Genomic DNA, 27,917 nt, shown 5'->3' on the forward strand with positions numbered 1-27,917 from the left:
CAAAACACAGACCATATTAGGCAATTATCCGATACCTTGCATCAATACTTCGCGCAAGTACTTAACAGAGCATGCATCTTCAGTGTCTTGGACTGCCACAAGGCATATTTACAGATACCCATGGAACATAGTGACATATCAAAGACAGCGTTGATCACACCACCTTTCAACCTGTATGGATTTTGTTACAAGCCCTATGGTCTCAAAAACGTTGCCCAAACTTGGCAACGTTTTATAGACTCACTTCTGTTTAACTGCACATATTGTTATGCATACCTCGATGACATACTCGTTTTTTCCTCCTCTGACAGAGAACACAAACTCCACCTGGCCACGATACAGGACTTATTGACACATAATGGAGTCAATATCAGTAATGACAAGTCACAACTCCGCCGCACCACTGTCACCTTTCTGATGTACACCATCTTCTCAGAAGGTATACGCTCCCCTCAGGAGCGGGATGACTGCATTCACAATCTACCTCTCCCAGTGTTGTTTTATGAATTATGCCGGTATTTAGGAACTATAAATTTCTATTATCATAACCTGCTGATGGCGGCAGCAATTCAAGCCCGTCTGACTGAAGTATTGGCCGGGAAACAAACCTCAGGCAGTTGTCAAGTACAGTGGTCTGACAACATGGTGAGAGCTTTCGAAGACCTTAAATCAGCGTTAGCACAAGGTGTCACTCTCGCATACTCTTTGCCATGTGCCTGCATTCTACTACAGTGGATGTAAGCGATTTTGCAATCGGTGTGGCCCTCCAACAGCACATCAGTGACACAATGCAACCACTCTGTTTTTTTTTTTTTCCCTCCAAAAAACTATATATGGCTCAACATAGATGGTCAGCATTTGACAGAGAATTGATTTTGGTTTATGAAGCTGTAAAATATTTCTGCACAGACATCCAAGGAAGGAACATAACAATTTTCACAGATCATCGCCCACTTGCGGAGGCTATCCGCAACCCCACTGTTGACCTCCCTCCATATAGGTTTCGGCAGATGGACTTAATTTGCCAATACACAACAGACATCCGTTACATCTGAGGTTCATCAAATGTGGTGGCCAACTACCAATCACATATCACTGCAAATGAATTGATCTGCTTACAGGACAATGATACCAGATTGCACAACCTCCAACAGGACCCAGATACTTCCCTCCAGATCATTTCCTGCAACCTACTGGGCTCGGTTGGGCCACTGTGGTGTGATACGTCCATGGGTGCTGCTCGGCCTATAGTTCCCCCTGTGCTGCATCACCAAGTATTCACTACATTACATAACCTTTCACATCCTGGTACTAAGGCTACTACGTGTTTTGTTACAGAATGCTTTGTGTGGCCGGGTGTGAAGATGGATTGCCGTACTTGGGCTCGTGCTTGTTTACAATGCCAGTGTAGCAAATTTGGCACGCACACAAAACCCCGTCTTGGTAAATTTGACATCTCGAAAGGCTGCTTCCGAAATGTGCATCTGCACCTTGTAGGACCGTTACCCATGTCTGATGGTTTCAGGTATATCCTGTCTGTCATCAACCACGTTATATATTTGGTGGAGGCAATACCCCTGCAGAACATCACAGTGGATTCCGTAGCATGCACATTCGTATTCTCCTGGATAGCTCGATTCGGCTGCCTACATCCATCACCACCGACCAAGGAAGACAGTTGGAATTCAAGCTGTTAAACAAACTCTGAGTACTCTGTGGAGTGGATAGATTCTGCACTATGGCTTACCACCCACATAGCAATGGACAGGTCGAGCCACCGCACAAGACTCTGAAAGCGGCCCTCATGTGTTCTGGTGTCTCTCCTGAACTACGTTATTTCCTCTCCCCCCCCCCCCCCCCCCCAAGTGCCACCTGTGTCCACTGTTGACGAAATTTGCATCTCAATCATCAACACATCTGAGTGCCCACATGATGAGCTTTCCTAGCAGCTCCATGATGGATCCATCTTTGTCCTCCACATACGGGACACTTCATGCGAATCCACACCCATGTCGCATATCACCATCCTGCGCACAGTGCCTATCCCAAATGGGATGGATACAGCTGGCATAGCTCATAGCTGCAACATTCAGCACCAATGGGGTGCTCAAGATTTGCATCCTCCTCTCTGCCTGTACTGCAATGCCGACATCTTCCGTGCCAGTCCAGTTCATGTGTGGAGGTCAACCAGTCTGTCCCCCCCCCCCCCCCCCCCCCCCACTGGATGGCGGACTATACCAGAGCTAGACCACCCTGCACAGACAGCATGGACTCTTTGCGCATGCCTCTATCAACCAGCGAGCATCCCACAATACCACTACACAGGAAGACATCTATGTCCTTCTCCCAGTGCTCTGCACTCCCAGGGGTGGGGGCTCTGTGGTGACCATCAACTGCCAGTAACTGCGAAGTGCAGAATAAACAGTCTTTGGAGACTCGTTGTTTTTTGGTTGGTCTTGTTGGAGTTAGTTTATGATGTACATGTTGTGATTTTCTGTATTGTTTTTCTTGTGTTTTGTGTAACTATATGAACCTTTTAAAAGTTCCTGATCATAATAAGTTGGAGTTTTTTGTGCGCGCTCAGTCACTATAGCCATAAGACCCACAGATGTTTATACAACATTTAAGTAGAGAACTTTCCAATGTGTATGCTTTGGTTTCATATGTGTGCAGATATGATGGGAGAAGTGTGAGTACGGGACATCAGCAAAGTGCGACTATGATTGAGTGATCCCATCTGCTGAGACGGTGGCTTCAAGGTGTTTTGGAAGGCACAGAACAAGAGACACTGCTGACAATGACATTGCCCTGAAACAGTTGGAAGAAGCTTAAGAGAAATGTTATTTTATTCTATTCTGTTCTGTTCTAAATCTGGAGATGTTCTGATCTACGAATTCACAAGAGATTTGTACACCTACTGGAGTAAATGTTAATATGTGTATTGGAGATGAAATTCTGAAGATTTCTGAAAGATGTTTATGTAATTTAGTGGCTTGAACATTTTGAAACTCTCCTTTAGCCCACAACCCTCTGCAGAAGGTGAAGATGTCACACAGCAAGAATTGGTGGCACTGCATAGCAGATCCACTACGTCAAGAGATTTCAAATAAGGCAACCATACAAGAAAATAATTAAGGTAAAAAGTATCATGAAGAGCATCAGGGTGACAAATTGTCTGGAAGGTAACATGTCTTCTTGGCTCAGTCTAGCTAAAGAACAATGTTCTTCTGTAGTACTGCATTTCAAAAGCTTATCATCCATATTTCACTCATACGCAAAGCTTCACTCCAGGCAAATACTTTCATAAAAGACTTCCCAACATTTAAATCTGTATTCAGTGTTAACAAATTTCTCTTCTTGAGCAATACTTTCCTCACCATTGCCATCCTACATTCCATAGCCTCTCTACGTCAGTGTCCACAGCTTGTGTTCTCGTGGTTGCGTTCTCACTTCCCGAGCCCGGGGGCCCAGGTTTCATTCCCGGCAGGGTCAGGGATTTTCACCTGCCTCGAGATGACTGGGTGTTTGTGTTGCCCTCATCATTTCATCTTCATTCATGAAAGTGGCGAGATTGGACTGAGGAAAGGTTGGGAATTTGTACGGCCGCTGATAACCATGCAGTTGAGCACCCCACAATCCAAACATCATTTAGTTTACTGTGCACTTAGCAAAACTCATATACTGCTCTAGTACCTAATTTCTTAATTACTGCAATATAGTTAGGAAATGTTTTACAACCTTAGGAAGAAGGTTTGCCCAACATTTCATAAAAGTAAATGATGTTCATTGTGTTTTGGAGTTTTGCTGTTGTTTCTCAGTCAGCAAGTGAAGATGAAAGGTAACAAAATGAAGTTTGTGGCTTTCTACCCATGGTGACATCTTCAGTAAGGATAGAATGATTGGTTCTTGCCGCCCACCTTACCTTATTTTATGGTGATTTCTTTGTTCTCAGCATTTCTTCCCACTAACAATTTCTTTCTTCACTCCCTTTTAGTTTTCTATACTTTTCATTTTCTGACCTGTCTATTCTCACTCCCCCCCTTCCCCCTCCCCCTCTTACCTCCCACCTCTATCACACTATTGCATACAATGCACTTAGCTTTCTGCTCTTATTAACTCATGCATTATATTTTGTCAGTAATTTCTGTCTTGCATAATACCCTATCTTCCATGTTTAAGCTCTCTAAAGTTTTCCAATCTCATATAGAGCAGTCTCAACAATCAGTCTTTCCTTCTCATGCTGTCCAGTAAGTCTCCTCTGACTTGGGGTTCTGGGTGACTTTTGTGAACTCTAACCACTTCCAAAAACCTCACCAGTCCTTTTCCTTCACCCCCTCCTCCTTCTTCTTCCTCAACCCTTCTGCCAGAGGGATGACCCACTGGCTCCAGAAGCTTCCAAGTTTGAATATCTTTTTGTGTCTGTTCTCCTGCTGCCTCTTGGTGAGCATATTTTTTATGGATCCAATTACATTATAGGGGGTTATAGTATGTTCCCAGAGTCATCATTTAAAACCAACTCTTGAAACTTTGTAAGTCAGCTTTCTCATGATAGTTTAAGGGTATCTCCAAACATTAGCCATTTCAGTTTCTTCAGCATCTCTGTAATTCTCTCCTATGGCTCAAACAAACCTGTGAGCATACTTTCTGCCCTTATTTGCATCTGTTCAATGTCTCCTTTTAATGTATTTGGTACAGTCCCACATACTTGAGCAATATTCTAGCATGGCTCACACAAGTATTTTATATGCAGTCTCCTCTATAGACTGATTGCATTTCCCAGTATTCCCCCAATGAAGCACAGTCTGCAGTGTGCTTTACTTATGATTGAGACTATGTGATTGTTCCATTTGTATCCTTACAGATTGTAACACCCAGGTACTTACATGAGTAGAATAATTCCAACCATGACTCATTAATATTATACTTCATAGGACACTACATGTTTTCATTTTGTGAAGTGAACAATTTTATGTTTCTGAACATTTAAAGTAAACCAATAATCTTTGCATCTCTATGAAATCTTATCAAGAACTGACTGAACATTTGCACAGCTTCTTTTGGACAGTACTTCATTATAAATAACTGCACTGCCTGTGAAAAGTCTGATGTTCCTATTAAAATTGCCTGCAAGGTTATTAATATACAACATAAACTGCAAGAGTTCCAACACACTTCCCTGGTGCACAACCAAAGACTCTCCATCCATTGTAACTTGCTGCATCCTCCCTGCCAAAAAATTCTCAATCCAGTCACAAATTTTCCTTGATACTCCATAGGATTGTACTTTTGATAATAAGCATAGATTTGGCACTGAGTCAAATGCTTTTCAGAAATCAAGGAATACTGCATCCACCTGATTGCCCTGATCTGTTCCTTTCACTATGTCACGTGAGAGAGGTGCGAGTTGGCTTTCACATGGCCAATGGTTTTTGAATCCATGCTGGTTGGCATGGAGGAGGTCATTCTGTCCAAGATACTTCATTATGTTTTAGCTCTGAATATATGAAGCCAGACTCTGAAGCCAGGGTCTCCCTTCAGCTGCCAGAGACTTTGGGTGTGTGTGTGTGTGTGTGAGTTGGATTTGCATGAGTGTTGTGTGCATACATTGTCTATTTTTGATGAAGGCCTTCTTGCCTTTTATTGTGCCTATCTGTAACTCAGAATCTCTGCTATATGGTGAGAAGTAAAAATGACATTCATACCACCACACTGAGGTTGTCTTTAGCACCAAATAGGGTGCACAATGCTGCAACTGAAATTTTTGATCACATACCCAGTCATATAAAATGTTTGACAGACACCAAAATAAAATTTGAAAACAAACTGAAAAAGTTTCTTCTTGACAACTCCCCCTATTCTGTAGAAAAATTTCTATTATTGTTATATATAAAAGGTGTTGGTTAGGAATTACTAACTGTCATTTGTGTATTTAAAAAGGAAAAAAAAGCCTTACAAATGTTCAGCATGTAGCCATATTTAAAAATTAATTTGCAATGTGAATGTAAACTGACTCATTCCACATCATTACAATTTATCATGTAAAATGATCCATGGAATGTGAAACTAGTTCATTAACTACATCTTGTTTTAAAATGTCTCTTAAGTATTGAACAATGTTGAGTCCCTCGCTTGCACATAATTTTCCAGGTCAAAATCCACCTGCTTGGGGACAAGACTAGGTTCTCCGGTTGTTGGTAATCTGTTAAGGATAATTCTTAACAGAATTTATACAGGTGACAAAGAAGTACAATAGAATGGTATGAGGGTCATTCAGAAGGTAAAGAATGTTTTGTCTGACACGCGTGTGTGCCCTCACCACCACCACCGTCTACTGACCACTGACCTTGGTCCTCATTCACTTCAGTTTGGAGGCAGCTACAGTCCAATATAGTTGCTTAATGCTTATTATGTAAATTGAAGGAGGAGGGGGAGAAAGTAAAGTAAAGGGAGGGGATTATTGATATCAGCTGCATCAGGCCTTTGTGTGGCTTCAGCGGAAATGAGTGAAAATGTGTGCTGGAAGGCAATTCGAACCTGGGATCTCCTTCTTACTAGGCAGTTACATTAATCACTGTGCCATTTGGACACATTGTTTATTGCTAGTGCGCAGACTATCTCAGCATGCCTCCTAGCTGACCCACATTCCCACCTAGCACCATGTATCTGCAGTCCTTGTCCATGACCTCCATGCTCTCTACTTAGAGACGTTGAATGTAATTGTACATCTACACTGAATATGGTAGATCCATTGCCTGTCAAGGTGAGCCAGTTATATGAATGCATGGTGTCTGTTCTTTCAGACATATCCGAAGTAGTGCAGTGCAGTTGTGATAAATACTGTGTCTGTGTGGTGCAGTGGTTAACACTACTGCCTAATAAGCAAGGGATCCTGGGTTTGAATCCCATTCCAGCATAAATTTTCACTTTTCAATGCTGATGCCACACAAAGTCTTGATATGAGTAGTCCCATCCCTTTCATTTCATTCAATTTCATTTCAGTTTTCATTTCCATTTTCCATTTCTATTTTTCCATTTCCTTCCTTTCCTTTCCTCCCCCCCCCCCCCCCCCCCCCTCCTCCTCAAATTTACATAACATGTTTCACAGTTATGCTCACTGTTTAGCTGTGTGACTTTAAAATGTGATGATCCCATCAAGTGCAATGTGCACAGAGTTATCTACATGTGAAACTTGCAAACCTTTGAAATTTGTAGACAGATAACTAGGGTTACAGTAATGTGATCAACAAAGCATTAGTTCAGAAGTGGTGTATTATATCTAGTGGTGGATGGAAGAATCTTCATGATGAAGATTGCTTGGGCCAGCCCTCAGTGGTGACTGACTGGCTCAAAGAAAGGATTGAAACAAAAATCCAAGAAGACAGCCTCTTCACAGGTAGTAGACTGTGATCATTTTTTTCCAGACATTTCAAGAATTGTGTAGTACAAAATTGTTAGTACAGATCTGGGCTATAAAAACTCCTGTGTGACATGTGTTACTCAAATTTTGTCAGAAGAACACAAAACCAGATGAATAGAAGCTGCATTGACATCTTTCAATCGCTATGAGAAGGATGATGATGGATGTTTGAATCACACTATCACTGTTGATGAGACTTGGATATCACATTTTACACCAGAAACAAAGTGCCAGTCAATGGAATGGCATCATTTGCAATCCCCAACAAAACAGAAAGAAAGCAACACAAATTTTGAGCACCAGAAAGATTATGGCTATGGTGTTTTGGGATTGTAAATGTGTCCTAATCATCAACTACATGCCTAGGTGTGAGACTATAAATACAGAGGCCTGCTGTCAGATGCTTCAATGACTTCACCACACTATTAAAAACAAGCAGCATGGAATGCTAACCAATGGAGTCATCCTCCTTCATGATAATGTATGTGTGCATGCAGCAGAAGTGACACAGGACTTGCTTCAGCAGTTTCAGTGGGAAATGTTTCAACATCCACCATGCAGTCCACAATTAACCCCAAGTTATTATCACTTATGCCCCAAATAGAAAGATCTTTTAAGTGAACAATGCTGTGGAAGAGGTAATGAACTTAAAGGAGCCATTAATCAGTGTTTCAGCAGCTTGGTGGCTACTGTGTATGCAGAAGGCATAGAAAAGCTAGTAAAAGAGTGTAGCAAGTGCCTAAATTTGAACAGCAAAAAGCCACTTGGGTATCAAATTGTATGTAAAATACAATTTTGTTTTATTATATCAAATAAAAATTCCTTTAGAAAAAAATATTCTTTACTTTCCGACTGACCCTTGTATGTTTTTGGGTCATATGACATTTTTCCTGGTTTAACAAGCACTATGACAAGAGGTTTCAGTGAAACGAAGCAGTTGGTAAAAAGTTGGATTAACCAAAGTTTTGTAGTTGGCTTAAAGTGCTTCACCTGCTCAATGCAGATACTGTCCAGACTGGTTGCTTTCCTGTTTTCCATGTCTTGGGTCATTCTTCCCATTTCAAGTAGAGTAATTGGAGAACTTTAACTACGACTTCACATGTGTCATTCCGTATAATTCTGTGTCTCTTTGCCTTTTTCTGACCTTGTCACTCAGTTAAACTGGTAAGCTGTCTGGCTTACCATGAATTTGATATGCTGACTCAGTTCAGTTGGATCATATTTAGATTTTTAAGAAATATGCATCCTTTTTGACTGTTTCTTGTAAGATTTACATTTTCTACAGATCATAACCATTTTTTCCTCCAGGTCACGAAGGAGCACGACAACATCAGTAACAGCTTTGACTGTGTTCTCTCAGAATGGATTTTCATTGCTTCAGGACTCTGAATAAATCTTGATCCTGAGGACTTGTTTATGTTTTTCATTCCTTCTGTACTCTTCCTTTCATAGCTTTGTAGTTTAGTGGCACAGAAGAGACACAGTATGCATAAAAGATGTAAAATCTATTGTATATTTGGCACTTTCCCATATCAATGTAACTATTTGTTACAGAGCTTTCACTAACTATATATCTAGCAGCATCATATTAGAAGTTACATAGATATAGGACCAATGTGCAATTTTATGATCTTTTAAGTATGTCCTGGCTGTGTGCCATGTAACATTCATCTGCAGATGACTGGTTGCATGTCACCATTTTTATATTTTGTTTGTTGTCTGCAACTTTCAGTTTCCATTCTTGTCATAAGTTTTAGGAAAAATTGAAAGAGTTAAAGAAAAAAAAATAGAAGAACTCTGACCTTATCTACTCAATAGTAACAAAAACCACAGGAATAACCATAACCATGGGACCATTATATGTTTAGTGTAAACCAGTGTCAGGAAAACGTCTAAGAGTTGTTATGCATTAAGAAAGTAAGTGAATGGGAAAGTGGAATTTTCTAAGTCCAAAGAGAACAGCATTGGTCAAGCACATGGAAGTATCAACACAAACTAGCTGCTAGTTGTAAACATTTCAACACTATTAGTCAGTCACCAACAATGCAACAACAACACTTTTGTGAGAGAGTGCCAGCCAGCTCAGCAGAAAAAGGTTATACAAGTCCAGACCAATCTGATTTCATTATTCTTGTAACATTATGCGAGAAATGCTGAGGAGGACACAACTAGACCCACCAGGGGTTTGGTAGAGCAGTTAAGACACTGAAATAAATTTGTTCTCCAAATGTAGCAGAACTGAAGACTGCTGACAACTCGTAAAAAGCAGAGCCAATTCATTCATGATGAATGACACCAAAAAGCAGAGCCTCTTTTTGACACCATAAATACTCCATCTTGCTAGGCTAGAGTCAGTGAATCACTAGGATCAATGGCACTCATGTCATTTAACTAGATTCTCTGGTTACTGCATTGTAACATTTTGTGTATGGTATTGTTCCAGTACTGGTCACGCTCCTGTTGCCTTATGAGATGACCACAAACCCATAACCATAGATGACAGAAGTCAACTTCCAGTACCAGCCATCACTGATGCTTAATTCAGGGATCTACCAACACTGTTGTAGCCTGTGGCACAAACTGCTCTAAACTCCAGCATTGCTTGGATCAGATGACCTACCAAACTGGCGGCCCAGGATCAGCATTCAACAAACCTTATGGTGTCTGACATTGAGGTTCACCTTTTGGGACAATATGGGCAGTGACTTGGGAGGGACAGAGTACTTCCAGAACGGACTGTGAGAACAACACTGACATACCTTGGTCATCATTACCTCTGAGCTGCGCTTCTGATGTGATGCACTTTTTACACTACAGGCAGCAACCTGCTTGCTATAAATCACTGCCCTGAGCACACTGCTGATGCAGCAAGATACAGTAGCTTGAGGCAGCTGCCGCGTTCAGCAGATTACTCAGCATCTTGCTAGGCTACTAGCCCCTGCTGAAGATACGACAATGAGATATATTCAGAGAAAAGAATGAAGTAATGTTTAATCGGGCTTTATTGCTTCTGGTGATGCCACACACATTCCTTGACCTTCATCCTGAAAACAGTAGAGTTTTCCAGCCTGGGAGTGGGTGACCCAAAATGTTAAAAAATGGTGACAATGATATAAAGTTTAGAGTATCAAAAATACTGCTAACAGAGTAAAATCAAATAATGGAAACTCCAGGTAGGAACATCATCAATGCAGGAAAAGATAGATTGTTCCTTATTGTAAATTGGACATGTTATGTGGCAGACAGGCACAATTAAAAGACACTTACACAGTAGCAGTAGTAGAGTTTTCCAGCCTGGGAGTGGGTGACCCAAAATGTTAAAAAATGGTGACAATGATATAAAGTTTAGAGTATCAAAAATACTGCTAACAGAGTAAAATCAAATAATGGAAACTCCAGGTAGGAACATCATCAATGCAGGAAAAGATAGATTGTTACTTATTGTAAATTGGACATGTTATGTGGCAGACAGGCACAATTAAAAGACACTTACACAGAGCTTTCGGCCACAGCATTCATCAGTAGAGAGAGACACAGACCATTCACACACACCAGCAAGCACACCTCATGCACACACAACAGACAACTCCAGCATTTCAGGCCGGAATGCAACTATCATGTGGGATAAAAGCAGCAATCTGGAGGGGTGGGGAAGGGGAAGGGATAGTAGTGTATGGGTGGGGAGAGAGGTGAACACTGTCTGGAGGAATGTGCAGGGATTAGATTGCCAACAGGTGCAGCATCAGAAAGTTGTGGGATAGGGTGGTGGTGAAAAATAGGAGCAAAAAGGAGAGGAGCAGGGAAAGATGGGCAGACACATTGGCAGAGGGCAGAAAATAGACAGGGTGGGAGATGACAATGGGGAGGAGCTACTATGACACGGGGGGAGGAAATTGTTGGGTGGAGGGTGTGAGGACTGCACGTTACCTTAGGCTGAGGCTGGGATAATCACAGGAGCAGAGAATGTGTTGTAAGGATAACTCTCATCTGTGCTGAGAAAAGCTGGTGGTGCGTGGAAGAATGCAGATAGCTTGGGTAGTGAAGCAGCCATTGAAATCAAGTGTGTTATGTTCAGTTGCATGTTGTGCTACGGGGTTGTCTACTTTGCTCTTTGCCACAGTTTAGCAGTCGCCATTCATCCTGGCGGACAGCTGTTTGGTAGTCATACCAATACAAAAAGCTGTGCAATGATTGCAGCAGAGCTGGTCAATAACATAGCTGCTTTCACAGGTGGCCCGGCCCCTGATGGGGTAGGATAAATCTATGGCAGGCTGGAATAGGATGTGCTGGGTGGATGGATTTGGCAGGTTTTGCACCTGGGTCTTTCACAGAGATATGATCCTTGTGGCAAGGGGCTGGGATTGAGAGTGGCATGGGGACAGACTAGGATGTTGTGGTGGTTAGATGGATGAGGGAACACAACTTTTGGAGGGGTGGGATGTATTTCAGGTGGGATATCCCTCATTTAAGGGCATGATGACAGGTAATCAAAGCTCTGGCAAAGGATGTGGTTCAGTTGTTTCAGTCCTGGGTGGTACTGGGTATGGGGGTGGTGGGAGGATTGGGGGTGTGAGGGGAAATGGCATGGGAATCCATTTGTGGACTAGGCCTGGGGGGATAGTGCCCGTCTGTGAAGGTCTTGGTGAGACCTCAGCATGTTCCACAACAGAGTAAATACTCTGTGGGAAATACCCTACCTCTAATCCACCAGTGGACCTCCATTACAGTTTGTTCAGTAAATGATGGCTCAACACTATTTCACCAAATTGAGTTGGCCAGCTGTCATCTCTCATTATCGTTCTACTAACTGTGCTCACACACTCAAACATTGAATTATCTGCAAAATGCAAATGATGCAAAAGGATGCATCATAACTGCTTTACAAGCTGCAGTTTCCTCAACACTGGTACAGTAACAAATAGCTCAGTATTAAACCAATTTCTTTATGCATATGTGCAAACTGAAGCAACAAATGAAAATTTGTACCAAAACACCAATTTGAATCTGGCTTTCCTGCTCACTAGGCAGATGTGCTAATTACTTGTTATTCCCCCTCCAGCTGTACTGGAATAGCAGCTTAGCATCAAATGAAATGGGGGATCCTGCCTGAAATCCAGGCATAGGTGCTTTAATCAAATCCTGATAAAGTTTAGGAAGAATACAAAGTGGACTGAGGTGTGAATGGAAACTTAAATTGAGGAGGTAGGTGTGCTGGGTTAGTCCGTGCAGTTGTGCAAAGCCACTGTGCCAGGGTGGCACAGTGGTTAGGGCAAGTGCCTAGTGTGCGAGAGACGTGGGTTTGAATCCTAGTCTTTGTACAACTTTTCATTTGTTGCTTCAGTCTGCATACACTGTGTATCTGTAATTAAAGTTCCAGTTTCAAAACTCTGTAGAAAGAGAATCACTGCTCAGAATGACGTCAGATTTGAGCAGCACATTATTGACACAGGGGGAATCATCATGTAGGAAAAAATATTTAATGAAAATTTTGCCAATTGATGGTGCTGTAAGTGTCTTAATGTAATTGGGTTCAGCTACAAATGACAGATAAATCGCAATGCAACAGTGTGGTTGTAGTTACATGATATACCATCTGTAATGTTCAATGTGCATGACTACACAAGTTCAACAGTCAACGGTTGTGGCACTCTTAATTAGGTAAGTGCATCACCTGTGATAAAGTCATACCACATCAGATGGAAATTGGTTTTTAGTTGTCCTGTGACCAAAAATTAATTAAAAGCAAAATGTTTCTAGCTGTCATTAAAATGGTGCAAGTATTTTTCAATATGCTTTCCACTATTCTCTGCCACAAGGTGAAACTGAGAAATGACATGCTCCACAACAGACTGTTGCAGGGGTCATGTTCAGAACGCATTGCCCAATGCATGCCTTCAATTAAGCTGCATTCATAACTGGAGCACTGAATGCAACATCTTTCAGATAACCCCAAACATCTTTAGATAACCCCACAGCCAAAAGTCACATGGATCAAAATTATATCGGCAGCCAAGCTGTATGGAAATAATGGCTGATAATTCTAACAATTCCAAAATGCCTCTGCAGCAGCTGCTTCACTGGATGTGCAGTGTGCAGAGGAGCACCATCTTGCACAAAAATTATCCTACCCACACATCCACACTGCTGAAGAGCTGGATTGACATTGCTGCGCAAAAGACTCTCTGAGTGTTTACCAGTGACAGTACAGGTAACAGGACCTGCAGGACTCACCTCCTCAAAAAAATACATCCCAACTATGAACAATGTTGTCAACCCCCACCACACAGTCACCTTTGCAGAAAATTGTGCTGGTTGATTTGTGTGCCAATTTTCAGTTGCCCATATTCTGCAATTCTATGTACTGACATGTCCTTGGAGATGGAAACGGGATTCATCTGTCCACAGAATGTTCCAGGGCCATTCATTGTCCACTTCCATGTGAATGTTTGTCTTGGTTGCAGGTCAGCAGGAAACAACTCCTAAACTTGGGTGATTTTGTACGGATAGAAACAGTATTTTATGCACCTTGCTCATGTGCGTGTGTGACATTTGGGCAATTGCCCATGCACTGCATACTTGCACACCACCGCTTGACCCCTCCTGCATGCTGTGACCAGATCTTTGACATACTTCAGATCAACTGCTTTCCTCCCTCTGCCACATTGCATTTCAAAAGACTGTTTTTTCAAACACTGTAATCATTTTCTCTGCACCTTTAGCAGAAATTGGACCAGAGCTTTTCTATACACCCTTAATGGTCTGGAACATCTGCAGGGCTGCTGGTGCACAATCAACATTCTTGCAAAAGAGCTTTACCACCAGCAGGCAGCTCTTCATGGAGACAGTAGTGTTGGGCATGTTGGATGCAAACTGAGGAATAGCCATGTGCCACATGTCTGTTGGTGTGCATGTTCTGATACAACACCATCTGTTGGTAACCTTTTATGTTCCATAATGTCATCCCCCCGCCCCTACCCACCTGTGTCAATAAAATGCTGTTCAAATGTGACGTCGCTCAGAGCAGTAGTTCTCTCTCTACAGCCTTTTAAAATTGGAACATTAATTATGGAAACCCTGTGTATATAGTAGATGTTTGAAACTTGAAAGGTCTCTGGAAGCACATAGTTTCATTCAGTTTCTCCATGTTTGCCAGATTTACCGTATTTACTCGAATCTAAGCCGCACTTTTTTTCCGGTTTTTGTAATCCAAGAAACCGCCTGCGGCTTAGAATCGAGTGCAAAGCGGAAGTTGTGAAAAATGTTGGTCGGTGCCGCCACAACTAACTTCTGTCGTTGAATACATGTAGCGCTTCGCAGGCACAAAGATAAATACCAGCACCAAAACCTCTGCGTCAGTAAATAAATTAAAAAAAGAAGGTGGAAGACGAGGTTTTTTTCTTGGCCCTGAGTTTCGACCACTGCATTTTCATACATTATCCAACGAAGTAAATACAAATTCCGTATTGTCGATCTTCGAATGTAGCAACATTTCAATGCACTACGAAAATCCGACTGACAAGACTGTTTGGGCTGTTTGCCAATATGGCCAACTCTGCGTTCTGAATTTTTTCCTACCTGTGAGAAGAGATGGTTGCTTATAGGAACTTTTATGAATTGTGAATCACATGCAGTATTCTCTCCACCATAATAATAATGTGAATATAAACATTTTGCCATGTATTCTTTCGTGTTTGCTGCAATCTCATTTAAATCCTGGCTGCCTAATAAACTACGAAACTAGAGAGAGACAACAGCAAATGCGGAAGAATATACATATCATGTCATGTTTATATTCGTATTATTCTTATGCTGAATAGTGATACAGTCAGAAATGAAGCATGGCAATTAATTAGATTGTTAAATCTAAGATGACTCTAATTTCTGTGCAGAATGTAATGTACTAAAGAGGCGTCTGCAAAGATTTTCAAACGGAGAAAAATTTTCGCTAAACTCTCGTTCAGAATATCTTCTATCATACGCAGTCTATTATTTGGTTCTTGTTGATCATTATCAAAGAAGGCAGCAGTGTAAGTAACAACAAATAGCAGTCTCTTGCCATTGTTTCGCTAATGAGACGATTCCTCCCTTTTTTTTAAAAAAAAATTGTAAGCGGCGGTAGCGCGCACAAAAGCAAGCCATGCCGCGAGCGGCGACAGGTCGTAAACACTCATGTGACAAACAATGCATGACACAGTACAGTAATGTATTTTCAGCTTTGAGTGACGTAAACACCTATAACAAAGAGAAAGGCACTTATCAGGTCAAAGAAAAATAAGCAATCAATTCAAACCAGACGAAGCACGTGAAAAAGGAAGGGTACCCGTATAAATACGGACGGAGCGCCTGACGCATAGCAACGGCTACCTGGTAAAGCTTAACTGCTAAGCTTATGACTCGAACCAAACTACTATAGCTGCATCGTCATTCATTCGACCTAAATTGTGTCTCATATTACAATAGAGCAACTTCGTTTCGATTTGGAGGTGCGGCCTAAAACTTTTCTTTCCCCTTGAATCTCGAGTCTCAGATTTCAGGTGCGGCTTAGATTCGGGAAAATTTTTTTTCCTCGATTTCGAGTCTCATTTTTCAGGTGCGGCTTAGATTCGAGTGCGGCTTAAATTCGAGTAAATACGGTACTGTTGTTTATTTCACCTAATTTTTGGAAGCCATTGTAAAATAACAAGTCCACAGCAATATTATAACATGACTGGAAAGGTGAAAGGTATTCTGCTAATTATGTGATTTTAATTAATAACCAAGATAATTATCAAGAGAGAATGGTAATATTCTTGATAAATAACATAAACTAATGATAACATATGGCAAGGATAGAGTGCTACTCAGTACAAAGAGGAGACGCTGAGTGCAGACAGGTACACTGAGAAAAGACTACTAATTATTATTAGCTGCCAGATTAAGTTCCTCATCAGACATATAAAAAGAAAGAAACACACACATACACACACACACACACACACACACACACACACACACACACACGCACACACATACTCACATATGCATAACTCACACACAAATGGAAATTGTCATGACTGGGTGTTAAGACCAGAGTCAGGCCTTTGTGCATGGAAACTGTTGTGTGTGCCCATTGATCTCTCCTTTTGATGCCTGTGAGTAATTTTGATTTACTTAGAATGGAATAATACACTCCTGGAAATTGAAATAAGAACACCGTGAATTCATTGTCCCAGGAAGGGGAAACTTTATTGACACATTCCTGGGGTCAGATACATCACATGATCACACTGACAGAGCCACAGGCACATAGACACAGGCAACAGAGCATGCACAATGTCGGCACTAGTACAGTGTATATCAACCTTTCGCAGCAATGCAGGCTGCTATTCTCCCATGGAGACGATCGTAGAGATGCTGGATGTAGTCCTGTGGAATGGCTTGCCATGCCATTTCCACCTGGCGCCTCAGTTGGACCAGCGTTCATGCTGGACGTGCAGACCGCGTGAGACGACGCTTCATCCAGTCCCAAACATGCTCAATGGGGGACAGATCCGGAGATCTTGCTGGTCAGGGTAGTTCACTTACACCTTCTAGAGCACGTTGGGTGGCACGGGATACATGCGGACGTGCATTGTCCTGTTGGAACAGCAAGTTCCCTTGCCGGTCTAGGAATGGTAGAACGATGGGTTCGATGACGGTTTGGATGTACCGTGCACTATTCAGTGTCCCCTCGACGATCATCAGTGGTGTACGGCCAGTGTAGGAGATCGCTCCCCACACCATGATGCCGGGAATTGGCCCTGTGTGCCTCGGTCGTATGCAGTCCTGATTGTGGCGCTCACCTGCACGGCGCCAAACACGCATACGACCATCATTGGCACCAAGGCAGAACCGACTCTCATCGCTGAAGACGACACGTCTCCATTCGTCCCTCCATTCACGCCTGTCGCGACACCACTGGAGGCGGGCTGCACGATGTTGGGGCGTGAGCGGAAGACGGCCTAACGGTGTGCGGGACCGTAGCCCAGCTTCATGGAGACGGTTGCGAATGGTCCTCGCCGATACCCCAGGAGCAACAGTGTCCCTAATTTGCTGGGAAGTGGCGGTGCGGTCCCCTACGGCACTGCGTAGGATCCTACGGTCTTGGCGTGCATCTGTGCGTCGCTGTGGTCCGGTCCCAGGTCGACGGGCACGTGCACCTTCTGCCGACCACTGGCGACAACATCGATGTACTGTGGAGACCTCACGCCCCACGTGTTGAGCAATTCGGCGGTACGTCCACCCGGCCTCCCGCATGCCCACTATACGCCCTCGCTCAAAGTCCGTCAACTGCACATACGGTTCACGTCCACGCTGTCGCGGCATGCTACCAGTGTTAAAGACTGCGATGGAGCTCCGTATGCCACGGCAAACTGGCTGACACTGACGGTGGCGGTGCACAAATGCTGCGCAGCTAGCGCCATTCGACGGCCAACACCGCGGTTCCTGGTGTGTCCGCTGTGCCGTGCGTGTGATCATTGCTTGTACAGCCCTCTCGCAGTGTCCGGAGCAAGTATGGTGGGTCTGACACACCGGTGTCAATGTGTTCTTTTTTCCATTTCCAGGAGTGTATAAGTCTTTGTAACATTGGGGGCTAAGCTGTTTGCCCTTTACCAGTTAGAAGCTTGCTCCAATATTTCCCCGAATGAGTCTGGTATGGAAGTGTTTGGGCCACTTACCAGTAAACTGTCATAATCAAATATCACGGTTATTTAAGAGTCCTACAGTGTCCCTCATAAATCATATATACTGGGCAAACAGATGTAGGCCAATGCCAAACCTTGCAGGACAATGCCTATATGAGGGCAATTCAGTCTTGTATTGTTCTTGTGGGACAATGTACATTTTTGGTGTAAAAGGGTACATGTCTTAAATGGGCAATAAAAATGAGTAACAAAGTTTTGTTTACTGGTGTGGCCTGGAAGTTTGATGAGGATGGGGAGTTCTGTTTACTGGTGTGGCCTGGGAGATTGATGGGGATGAGGAGTGTGGAAAGTCTGGTGGGCATTTTCTTTATGTCTTAATCTACAATGTTGTCCCTATGTTGTTTTAACAAATACCTTGTTTGTTTACTCTATACCAATGATGTAAAAGTACATATGTCATTTTATGTAATGTTGTCATTAAAATTTTCATACCCTTTGATGAAGCAGCAGTGACATTAAATAAATTTTAAATTTGTTTCATTATATAACACTATATGCCCACTTTTTTCTGGAATAACAGTTGTTAATTGAAATGTGACTTATAATTCTGTTTTTAAGGGTAGGTCAACGTTTTTTATCCTTCTCTCTTGCAACACATGTACCTTAAGATAAAAAGTTGTGAAAAGAGGATTGAAACAAAGGAAGATTTGATAATCAGAGTTTTTGTCAAGTATTCTTTTTTGTCAGTCAACTATTAAATTTTTTTATGAAACAAACAACAAAATTATATTTAAAGAATATAATTTTATATTTATTTATAAAGACAAATTACAAATAGGAAGAAAAATATACAAGTATATGCAAGTGATTGTTTCAACAGGTAAAATCAAAATAAATCCACTCAATTCAAATGTACCTTTGTTTTGAGTTTGTTAATATTAACAGCACCATTGTACTGCTGTTCTGTTACAATATTCTCATATTGTCTTTAACAGTTGTAAATAACTTAGTGCTGAGTAAAATATATTATTACAGCTGATGACCTGGAAACAAATTTGGACAAGGCAGGGTGCACTGCACCATGATTGCATTTTTCACTCCTTGACCAGGTCAAAATGTTGGTACCTGAAATTACTAGAATATGCTGTTGACACTTTCATAGATTCATTACCAACATTTATGTAACACTGGTAGTAAAATTACGATTTACCACAAATTTCAATATATTTTCTTAGCTAGAATACATTTCTGTCAGTAGATTGTTTTGATGTGACTTTTCTCATAAAATCTTTGAATATGAATTTTTTATTCAAGTACGCTAGAAAGATATGGATGAAATATTCTATTAGTATGAAGACACTGATGGAAAGTTTATAGAAGAATTTATTCTATTACAACAAACAAGATTTTCGAAAAGTTTAATAGCAATATCACTATTTAACATTGTATGTTAAATATTTATTAAAAGTAAAACATTTCCATATACTACACCATTTTATAAAATATCAACAGTTCATTATGCATTTAAAAGGAATCAACAAGAAGTGCACAGAGAATCTGAAATGCTTCTGCATAAACTTTGATACAGTTGATGTGTGATCCAGCACTCACAGTGAGACAGGTTATTGCAGAAAGAGATGCTACTATGGACATATGCCTGCTGTGTTTCAAAGTCAAGTCAGGTGTTACATATCAAATCTGAATGTAATACTAAAATAATTTTTAAGGAAATATTGCTATCACTTTGGTGTCAAGCAAAAGGAACAAATTTATCTTAACACTAAATTTATGCTGTAAACAGACAACTTAGATGTTGAATAGTCAAACTGCCAATACAAATGTCTGATAAATAGTGCAAGCACAACACCAGTGAGTTATTAAAACCTGGTTTCAGTGCAAAATACAGTGTTATACACACTGCCTCAATCATTTGCAATGAGATCTTATGTTCCATTTGAAATATTTCATTCATCATATTACACTTTGTCTTGAAGTGGAATCTCCGTGAACTATTTCATTTCACAGGTGATTGGTGCTTCATGTGCATAAACAGAAAGCAATATGACATACTGAAAACATGGTGTTGTTGCTTTTTAAAAAACAAAAAGACTCTTTATGATTTTTATAACTTCAAAATTTTTTATTTCCCTAAAAATTTTGTGGGAAATGCTAGGATTAAAAATGTCCTGGACTACAAGCTTAATTTCTCTTGCTTTTGTGTCTGAGTGAACCTTCATTGTATATTTAAGAGCTGAGAAAAAAGGGAATGGGGGAATATTGACTCTTTTTCAGATGCACCTCTCCATTCAGTGCCTACAAACTTTGATCTGTGGTTGTGTTCCAATCTACTCTTGGCAGTCTGCATTTTGAGTTAGAGGAACCTTGTATAGTGAGATAATCATAAAAAATGTTTACACTGTAAAAGTCATGATCTAAAATACAGTTCCATTCACTTCTTATGATGCAGTTCCTTGTATGTAGAGGATTTTGAATAATAGGGGGTACAAACCTAAGCCCTTTCGTTATTCATTTTGCTGCTGTATGCATGCAACCCACTGAATTTTGAGAAACTCATTGTTATTAATAAATTGTTGACTATCTGTTATAAAGAAGAATTAATTCTGGCAAATAATTTATGCTGATGGCTGTGATGTTATTGATCCAATGTGTGGGAAGATCACAGGTCTTAGTGTTTTTAGGATCTGCTGCTGAAGAGACACTGCACTACATGCAGTGGCAAATGTATTTACATGTAACTATAATTTAATAAAGACTAGGTGTGTAATGAGCTCAGTGTAAGCACGTTACAAATAATTTGGTTCATAAAGAGGAGATATGTCATCTTACAAAATAGCTCTTAAATTATAGATAAGCTTGTTGTTATAGCATGTTGAACAATAAGGTTCACTCATGTACCACATGGGCATTCTAAACTATAAATGTCATTTCTTTAACCTACCAGGATGCAAGAGAATGTAACATGATCTGAAGGTCTCCTCCTAGATGTGCAATTATAATTGTATGGATAATGAAACTTCTTAAGTTCATTACAAGGCAATGACAATCACTTCATGCTTCCTTACTCTAATGTGGAAAAGAAATATATTACCAGGATATTTTTATGAAGTGATTGAACTTTTACATAAAAAATATAGTTTATAGTAGAGCAATTCTAAGAAACTGTAACAATTTGTGCAACAGAATATCAATATGAAACTAACAGACTTTTTTTTACTGAACTTTAGAACATATATGTAGCAAGTACATGAAAAAGTTGTGAAACTTTATGACACATGAAAATTTATACATATGAATGAAAGGTATATGTGCATGAATTTACTGAATATTAATACTGTGGAACACTTATGGACAGGTAATGGGAAGACAAATGAATATGTTTCATTTCTGATCGTGAACCAGTATTAATGCATATGCTGAGTAGCTGACAGAATGGTCCAAATTTCTGGAACAAAGTTATGCTTAGCCACATAATGAGATAATGGATGGACTAATGTAACATTTCACTGTGTAGAGTAATGGAAATTAATTTACTGTCATTAATGAGGATGTGATAATTAGAGATTACTGCATCAAGTATGAGTTGCTATCAGCACATTTAATTTTTGAAAGTATAACAGAATTTTATTCCAACAAACAGAAAGACAACCAAAAGTCAAAAGAAATGATAATGAGTAGTCTTAAGAAAGAAGAGCATGTTAATAAACTCAACACACTGTCCACTGAAAAAACAGTAAAAATTACTGATACCATAATGTCAAATTTTTACTGCAGCAAATAAAAAGAGTTTTTAAATACATTCCAAAAACTATCGGAGGTTCATACACAAAGAATTTAATCTTTTTGACACACACTGCAGAAACATTTTCTTTTACAACTCTTGTCTGCAATTTAAGTGTCACACATGGACCTCATTCCTATAGTTACAAGAAGTACAATACATTAGTAATACTATAGAACAATGAAGTCATTCAAGGAAATCATTTTTGTTGTAATTATCCTGGAGCAAACAGTTTGTTTGTAGATTTTCTAAAACAATTCATCTGTGACATATCACAGCTATTACAGTTACTTTGCATACTAACATGAATTTGAAGAGTAGTACAAACATGGAAAAGTTATGATATCTATAGAATCATTCGAGGCATCGGGCCGACGAAGACATGAGATGAAAGTTTGCATTCTCTAATAAGCAATGGCATATTGACCAAACTGCAAGTGCTGTTTCTGTATTTATAATTAGAAATTGAGAAACCAGTTACTATTTCCATGAGTATTTAATAGTTATTGGCTCCTCAAAACATTATCTTTTCAATCACATAATACATAGTTCTCACTCCCATTTTGGAATACTTTTCTTTATGAGCATGTGTGTCAATTGTCCTTTTAAACATATAATTCTGTTACAGTCAAAGTATCATCTTTGCTCAAATGCACGATCCAGAGAAAATTCATCAGAAATTTCAAATTGCTGTGGTCCACCTGCCTGCTGCATTTTTTCATTGGTTCATATGAAAAAAAGTTATAGTTTCTCTAATTGCTGTACAAGTTATACAGTCTTCACACATAATGTCATACGATCTTGTAATGGAACAAGACACAACACACACAGTAGCAAAACACTGGTGATTACAATCAACTCTGGCTGCCGGACATGAGGTCACTGTTGCAGCTCATTTGTATTTACAACCTAATGAAAGACTCAGGTGAGGTGAGCTGACATGAGGTTCAGTCTATCTGGAGCAACCCACATATCACAGAAGAGGACAGGTACAACTACCATATGTAAGCCATACTGGAGAGGCAATTTCTATAAAGGGTCATGGTCAGAATAAAAAAGTTTAATGTCTATTATCTTCACAGTGTCTTAAAACTGTGACCTAAGTACCATCACTACTATATAGAGCTCTCTGTTTAAAGCTCTTCTTATTGCCAAGAAAGATTCTTGTGAGTTTTTTAATAAACTGGCCATTTTAGCCACCAAAATGCCCATCAAGGATGAATGCTTAGTTTCTAAAAAAACAGTGGAACATCCTTTGAATGAATCTTACCTAAGTGCTCTAACTAGAAGCCCAAACATAAACATTACACTCATAACTGATTGATATTCCAGCTAATTATGTGAAGATTTTTGTGTATTTGAAATAACACTTTCACAGAGATCAGGACAATCTCATAAACTGGCATTGACTGTGTCCATGTCGATTGCACAGCTGGGGGGAAAAAAAAGAAAAAAAAAGAAAAGAAAAAAAAGGGAAGTGAGATTTTACGTAACAAAAGAGGTGATGACACTACTATAGCACTCACTCGTTCAGTATACCGAAATGAGAAGCATGAAGTAGTACTGCAGATGCTATTCTCAAGAGAGGCCATTTACACACAAAGTTAAAAAGCTATGTAAGTTAGAACAATTATTCAAATATTAGAAACAAATCTTCACAAGAAGTAGTAAAGAAACTTTAAATGACATGTATATGAACACAGTCTGCACAAATAACTTTGTTGCAATTTCAGAGAATTTTGTTTTCCTTCACAGTAAGTGCTTAATTAAAATGTCTTATAATTTCAGGGTTTAAATTCATAACAATGATCTTTGTATAAGCTGCCAGAGGTGACAGCATTATAATTCAGGTTCATTTCTTTCTGATTCACTATTAGATGGGCACTTCGATTCTCACATAATACTGAATATTCATATTTTAGTTGCTCCAAGAAGAGTGGTTATTGCTAGAAGCAAACATCAATACTGTTCATAAATAGCTTTTAAATTTTATTTACAGTTCAGTTAAGTGTCTAAATGACTGCATTTCAAAGTCAGCAAGAAACAATATTAATGTACAAAGTGAAAAAATTATATACACTTTGTCTCAAATGGAAGCACCCCCCCTTTAGTTTTCTTTCCCCACTTTAGGTAAAGAGAGCTTTTGAAATTTTTTTCATTCTACCTTTGTAAGACCCATTTGACTAATTATGGTAAGCGGACAATACTGACAGGCAGCATTTTCCATTACTGTACTCCATTTTCATTGAGTTCTGTGTACACAGTGAATCTGTAGTGCATCAACTTTACAATGGTTGTACATTTGTGTTCAATGTTTCTGTGAACTCAGAAATTCCGTAAAAAATTCTACTGCATCAGTTTAAAAGAATCAAGTTTTTACGCCTGAAAAGCAGTCATTCAGCAAGAAATAATTTTATTTTACTCTATAATTGCTACTAAAATGCACAATTTGGGTAGTTTCAGGCTTATGTTCAGCTTATTTCATATTTACATGCGCAGATTTATGGCAAATGGCCAGAAGCTCTGCTGAACTCATAAAAACTGCACACTACTGCAAACTGTGTAAAAGTTTCCAGCACAGAAGATTTATTATTTTTGAAGTTTTGAGCTTCACTCTAGTTTAATGGCACTGCAAAAGGCTAAAAATGTACAGGCCAGACACACACACACACACACGTAAGCATCTTGTATTTTTCACAAAATGTAGCAAAAGTGATGGAAACAATCATAACAATGTTAATCTGCTTCAACAAATAGGAAGTGGAAGTTCTCAGTGGTGTCAATCTAGCAGGTGGAAACCTAGTGAGCATACTTCTTTTCACTCACGAGCAGGGTTCCGTTGTACATTGGCTGAAACAGCATTGAAAAGTTTATTTGGTGGTGTTGCTGGGAAGGAGGGATTGTGTTATGCTATCTCATGATAATATTGCCCACATAACTGCACCATTCCCTCTACGTCTGTTGATCGCCAACTGTTCGCAGCACTGAATGTTTTATTTACAGTACTTGCCAACAGGTGGCAGGCACTGCAGATGCCGGACTGCGTCATGTTACCAGACTGCTGCGTTCCAAGACTGGTGTTGATAGAAGTGGAGTAGAAACCACCATGGACAAAGAGGACATCAGAGTCTCTTGAAGCAGCAAGGATCACAAGACAGTGTCGAGAGTCTCCAGCGACTGCAGAATGCGCTCATCTCGTGAGCACCATTCCACCAGTTCATCGATAGTCACCACACCATCCTTGTTGGTATCAATTTGCTGCAATCAAAAAAATGTAAAAGTTTTATTGAACATCAGGTAAAGTGAAAATTATGCTGGGAACATTACAGGTTCATTCACTGGTCATACATGTGTACTAGTGATGAAACAGTATAAAAGAAATTTACTGTGCAAAATGAGTGAGGCAGACTTTTGTAAGATATATGTGTGTCTGTTCCACCACACCTATGCAGATGGTGGTGATAGTGATGCTGTTGCTGGTCTTGAGGAGAATGGTATGTTTAAAAGTATGATAGCCAACTATATAGTGCCAATAAAAATATTATGGAGCTCGGCTGAATAAAAATGAAAAACATGAAGAATTTCTCATATAAGTAAAATAGGACATTTCTTGAACCCCCCCCCCAAGCAGTAAATTTTTTTACTAAGAGTAAAACATGTAGTGAAAAAGGGAGAAACTGGAGAGACTTTGGTTTAAAATTATATGGCAAAAGCGATCTGTCTGGTGGAATGCTGGACTAAAAACCAATACTCCAGTCTCTCTGCAATTTGCTAAAACCTCCAACCTGATGTTAGAGTTCAGAAAATATATAAAATTTTGAAAGTTTTTCCATACCTGTACCATTGTCACATAAAATATAGTGCAGGAGTTCACTTAGTATACTTTTGTCCTCTTCTAAAACCAAGAGGTGCACTCATTTAATGTGTGGCATACAGTGAACCATATAACATATGTTGCATACAGCAAACCACACACACCATAAGAGCACTACACACTGATGTCTCTTTACCTGGAGTGTAAAGCCACGTATTAATGGAGATTCCCCTATTCAGAGATGCTATCACGATTTCGTCTCGCCCTATTCAGAGATGTGCTATCACGATTTCATCTCACCTGACTGAGCAGTATGAGGTATGCAATGGTCAAACTGTGGTTTTACCAGCCTTGGCTTCTTGTTCCTCACTACCAGCCCCTCATGTCCCATTTGTGTAGTGGCTCTTTAACTCAACAGAGAGTTGACAGCCTGCAAAGGACTGACACACTGTTATCCCTTAAGCCTCTTTACTCTGAAGTGACAAGAGTCATGGATACCTCCTAATATTATGTCAGACCTCGTTTTGCCCGGCGTAGTGCAGCAACTTGACATGGCATGGACTCAACAAGTCATTGGAGGTCCCCTGCAGAAATATTGATCCATGCTGCCTCTATAGCCATCTATAATTACGGAAGTGTTGCTGATGCAGTTTTTTGTGCATGAACTGACCTCTTGATTATGCCCCATATGGCCATATATGCTCAATGGTATTCATGTCAGGTGATCTGGATGGCCAAACTATTTGCTCGAATTGTTCAGAAAGTTTTTCAAACCAACCTGTAGTACTTGTAGAATATCGAGGGAATCAAAGCAGATGATAAGTTTTTTCATGTGATGATGTCTGATATCCTCCAGCACCCTCAGGATCATGTATGGCTCAGCCATAATTAAAGTTATCTTATTGGGAAGTTGAAACCTGAGTACACAGTTGAAGAAGACCACTGAGTGGCAAATTAGGTACCTTGTTTTAAATCAGATGTTTACTTATATATATTAAAAAAAAAAGAAGTTTAAAATTTATATTTTGAAAACATCCTTCTGTTTACTATTTTCAATTCTTGTCCTCTTAAGAAGTCAGGATGGATTTTCACTCCAGCACTGCAATAAAACATCAATATTTGCCACACCTTATTCCTAACAGAAATTATTTGCATGGTTACCAAAGGATATTATTGCTTTCTGAAGGCTGTTAAAATAGTTTTTCCAAAGTATAAACCAATACTTTCTGTCCAGCCTTCCAGTCTCTTAACTGGAAGAAGATTAGGAAGTTGGAAAGATCTCCACAAATAAGGGACCCTGAATACAGCACATTACTAGCTGTTTGCCATTATTAAAAACAGGGTGACATTTAAAATGCTTTCATGAGCAACATCATTCTTTTGTGTGAAACTAATCTGACAGGAAGTCACCATCTCTGTATGTATGATAATTTGGGAGGGGAAACCATAAAAATATCAGAAAATGTCATTGGAAGTCCTGTGTGTGGATCTGACTGACTATATTGGCCTTTAGGCACTATAATAGACATTCTTGATGTTGTAATTGTGCAATGTAAACTTTCACGGCCGGAAATCTCACAGTTAATAAAATATTCTGGGCTATTTGCTGAAAACCCATGCACACAGACCATTACCTACACCAGGATTTGAACCACCTCCCATAAAAAAAGCAAGACATAAAAAAAGTTTTTGGATAGAACAAGGAACATCTGTAAATCACAGCTGCTTGACACGGAATTAAAACACATTACCAATGCAATACTCAAGAACAATTATTCACCCACTGCACAAAAATTATAGCGATGCACAAATGCCTGTGAAATTAAAAGTTTTCCTGCCTTTCATTAACAACATTACTGAGTGCATAGGAAAAATCTTGGGTAAACAGAACATCATGGTAATCTACAAACCCACCCGGAAGATATGGCTACATCTAAAATTGGCCAAGGATTCTCGCAAAGTGCTGCAAAAGGTAAAAATTTACAGAATTCTGTGTAGTTTGAGGAGGTGTATGTGGGTACTACAAAAACAACAGTTAAAAATGACAAGAAGAGCATAAGGGCAACTACAGAAGTGGAGAGACTGACAGATCATCTGTTGAGGAACATGCTTTGCAGTCAGGAAACCACCATATTCATTTTCATAGGACTTAAACACTGGCAGCCACAAGCAGATACCATGAATGCCTATACAGAGGTGCCATACAGAGTGTTAAATGCTCCA

The 27,917-nt window shown here is 40.0% G+C and overlaps 1 protein-coding gene across 1 annotated transcript in view; it reads right to left on the bottom strand.

Annotated features, from left to right (window-relative positions):
• Window positions 1-23,595: 23,595 nt before the first annotated feature.
• LOC124613436 (Kv channel-interacting protein 4-like) overlaps window positions 23,596-27,917 on the bottom strand; it is a 504,767-nt gene continuing 500,445 nt past the window's right edge. Inside the window, exon 6 of the mRNA XM_047142138.1 lies at window positions 23,596-25,138. Coding sequence (XP_046998094.1) covers window positions 25,028-25,138 — 111 coding nt within the window. The 3' untranslated portion in view covers window positions 23,596-25,027. The remainder of the gene's footprint in view (window positions 25,139-27,917) is intronic.

Source organism: Schistocerca americana, chromosome 4 (genome assembly GCF_021461395.2).
Source record: "Schistocerca americana isolate TAMUIC-IGC-003095 chromosome 4, iqSchAmer2.1, whole genome shotgun sequence".
NCBI classification, from domain to species: domain Eukaryota; kingdom Metazoa; phylum Arthropoda; class Insecta; order Orthoptera; family Acrididae; genus Schistocerca; species Schistocerca americana.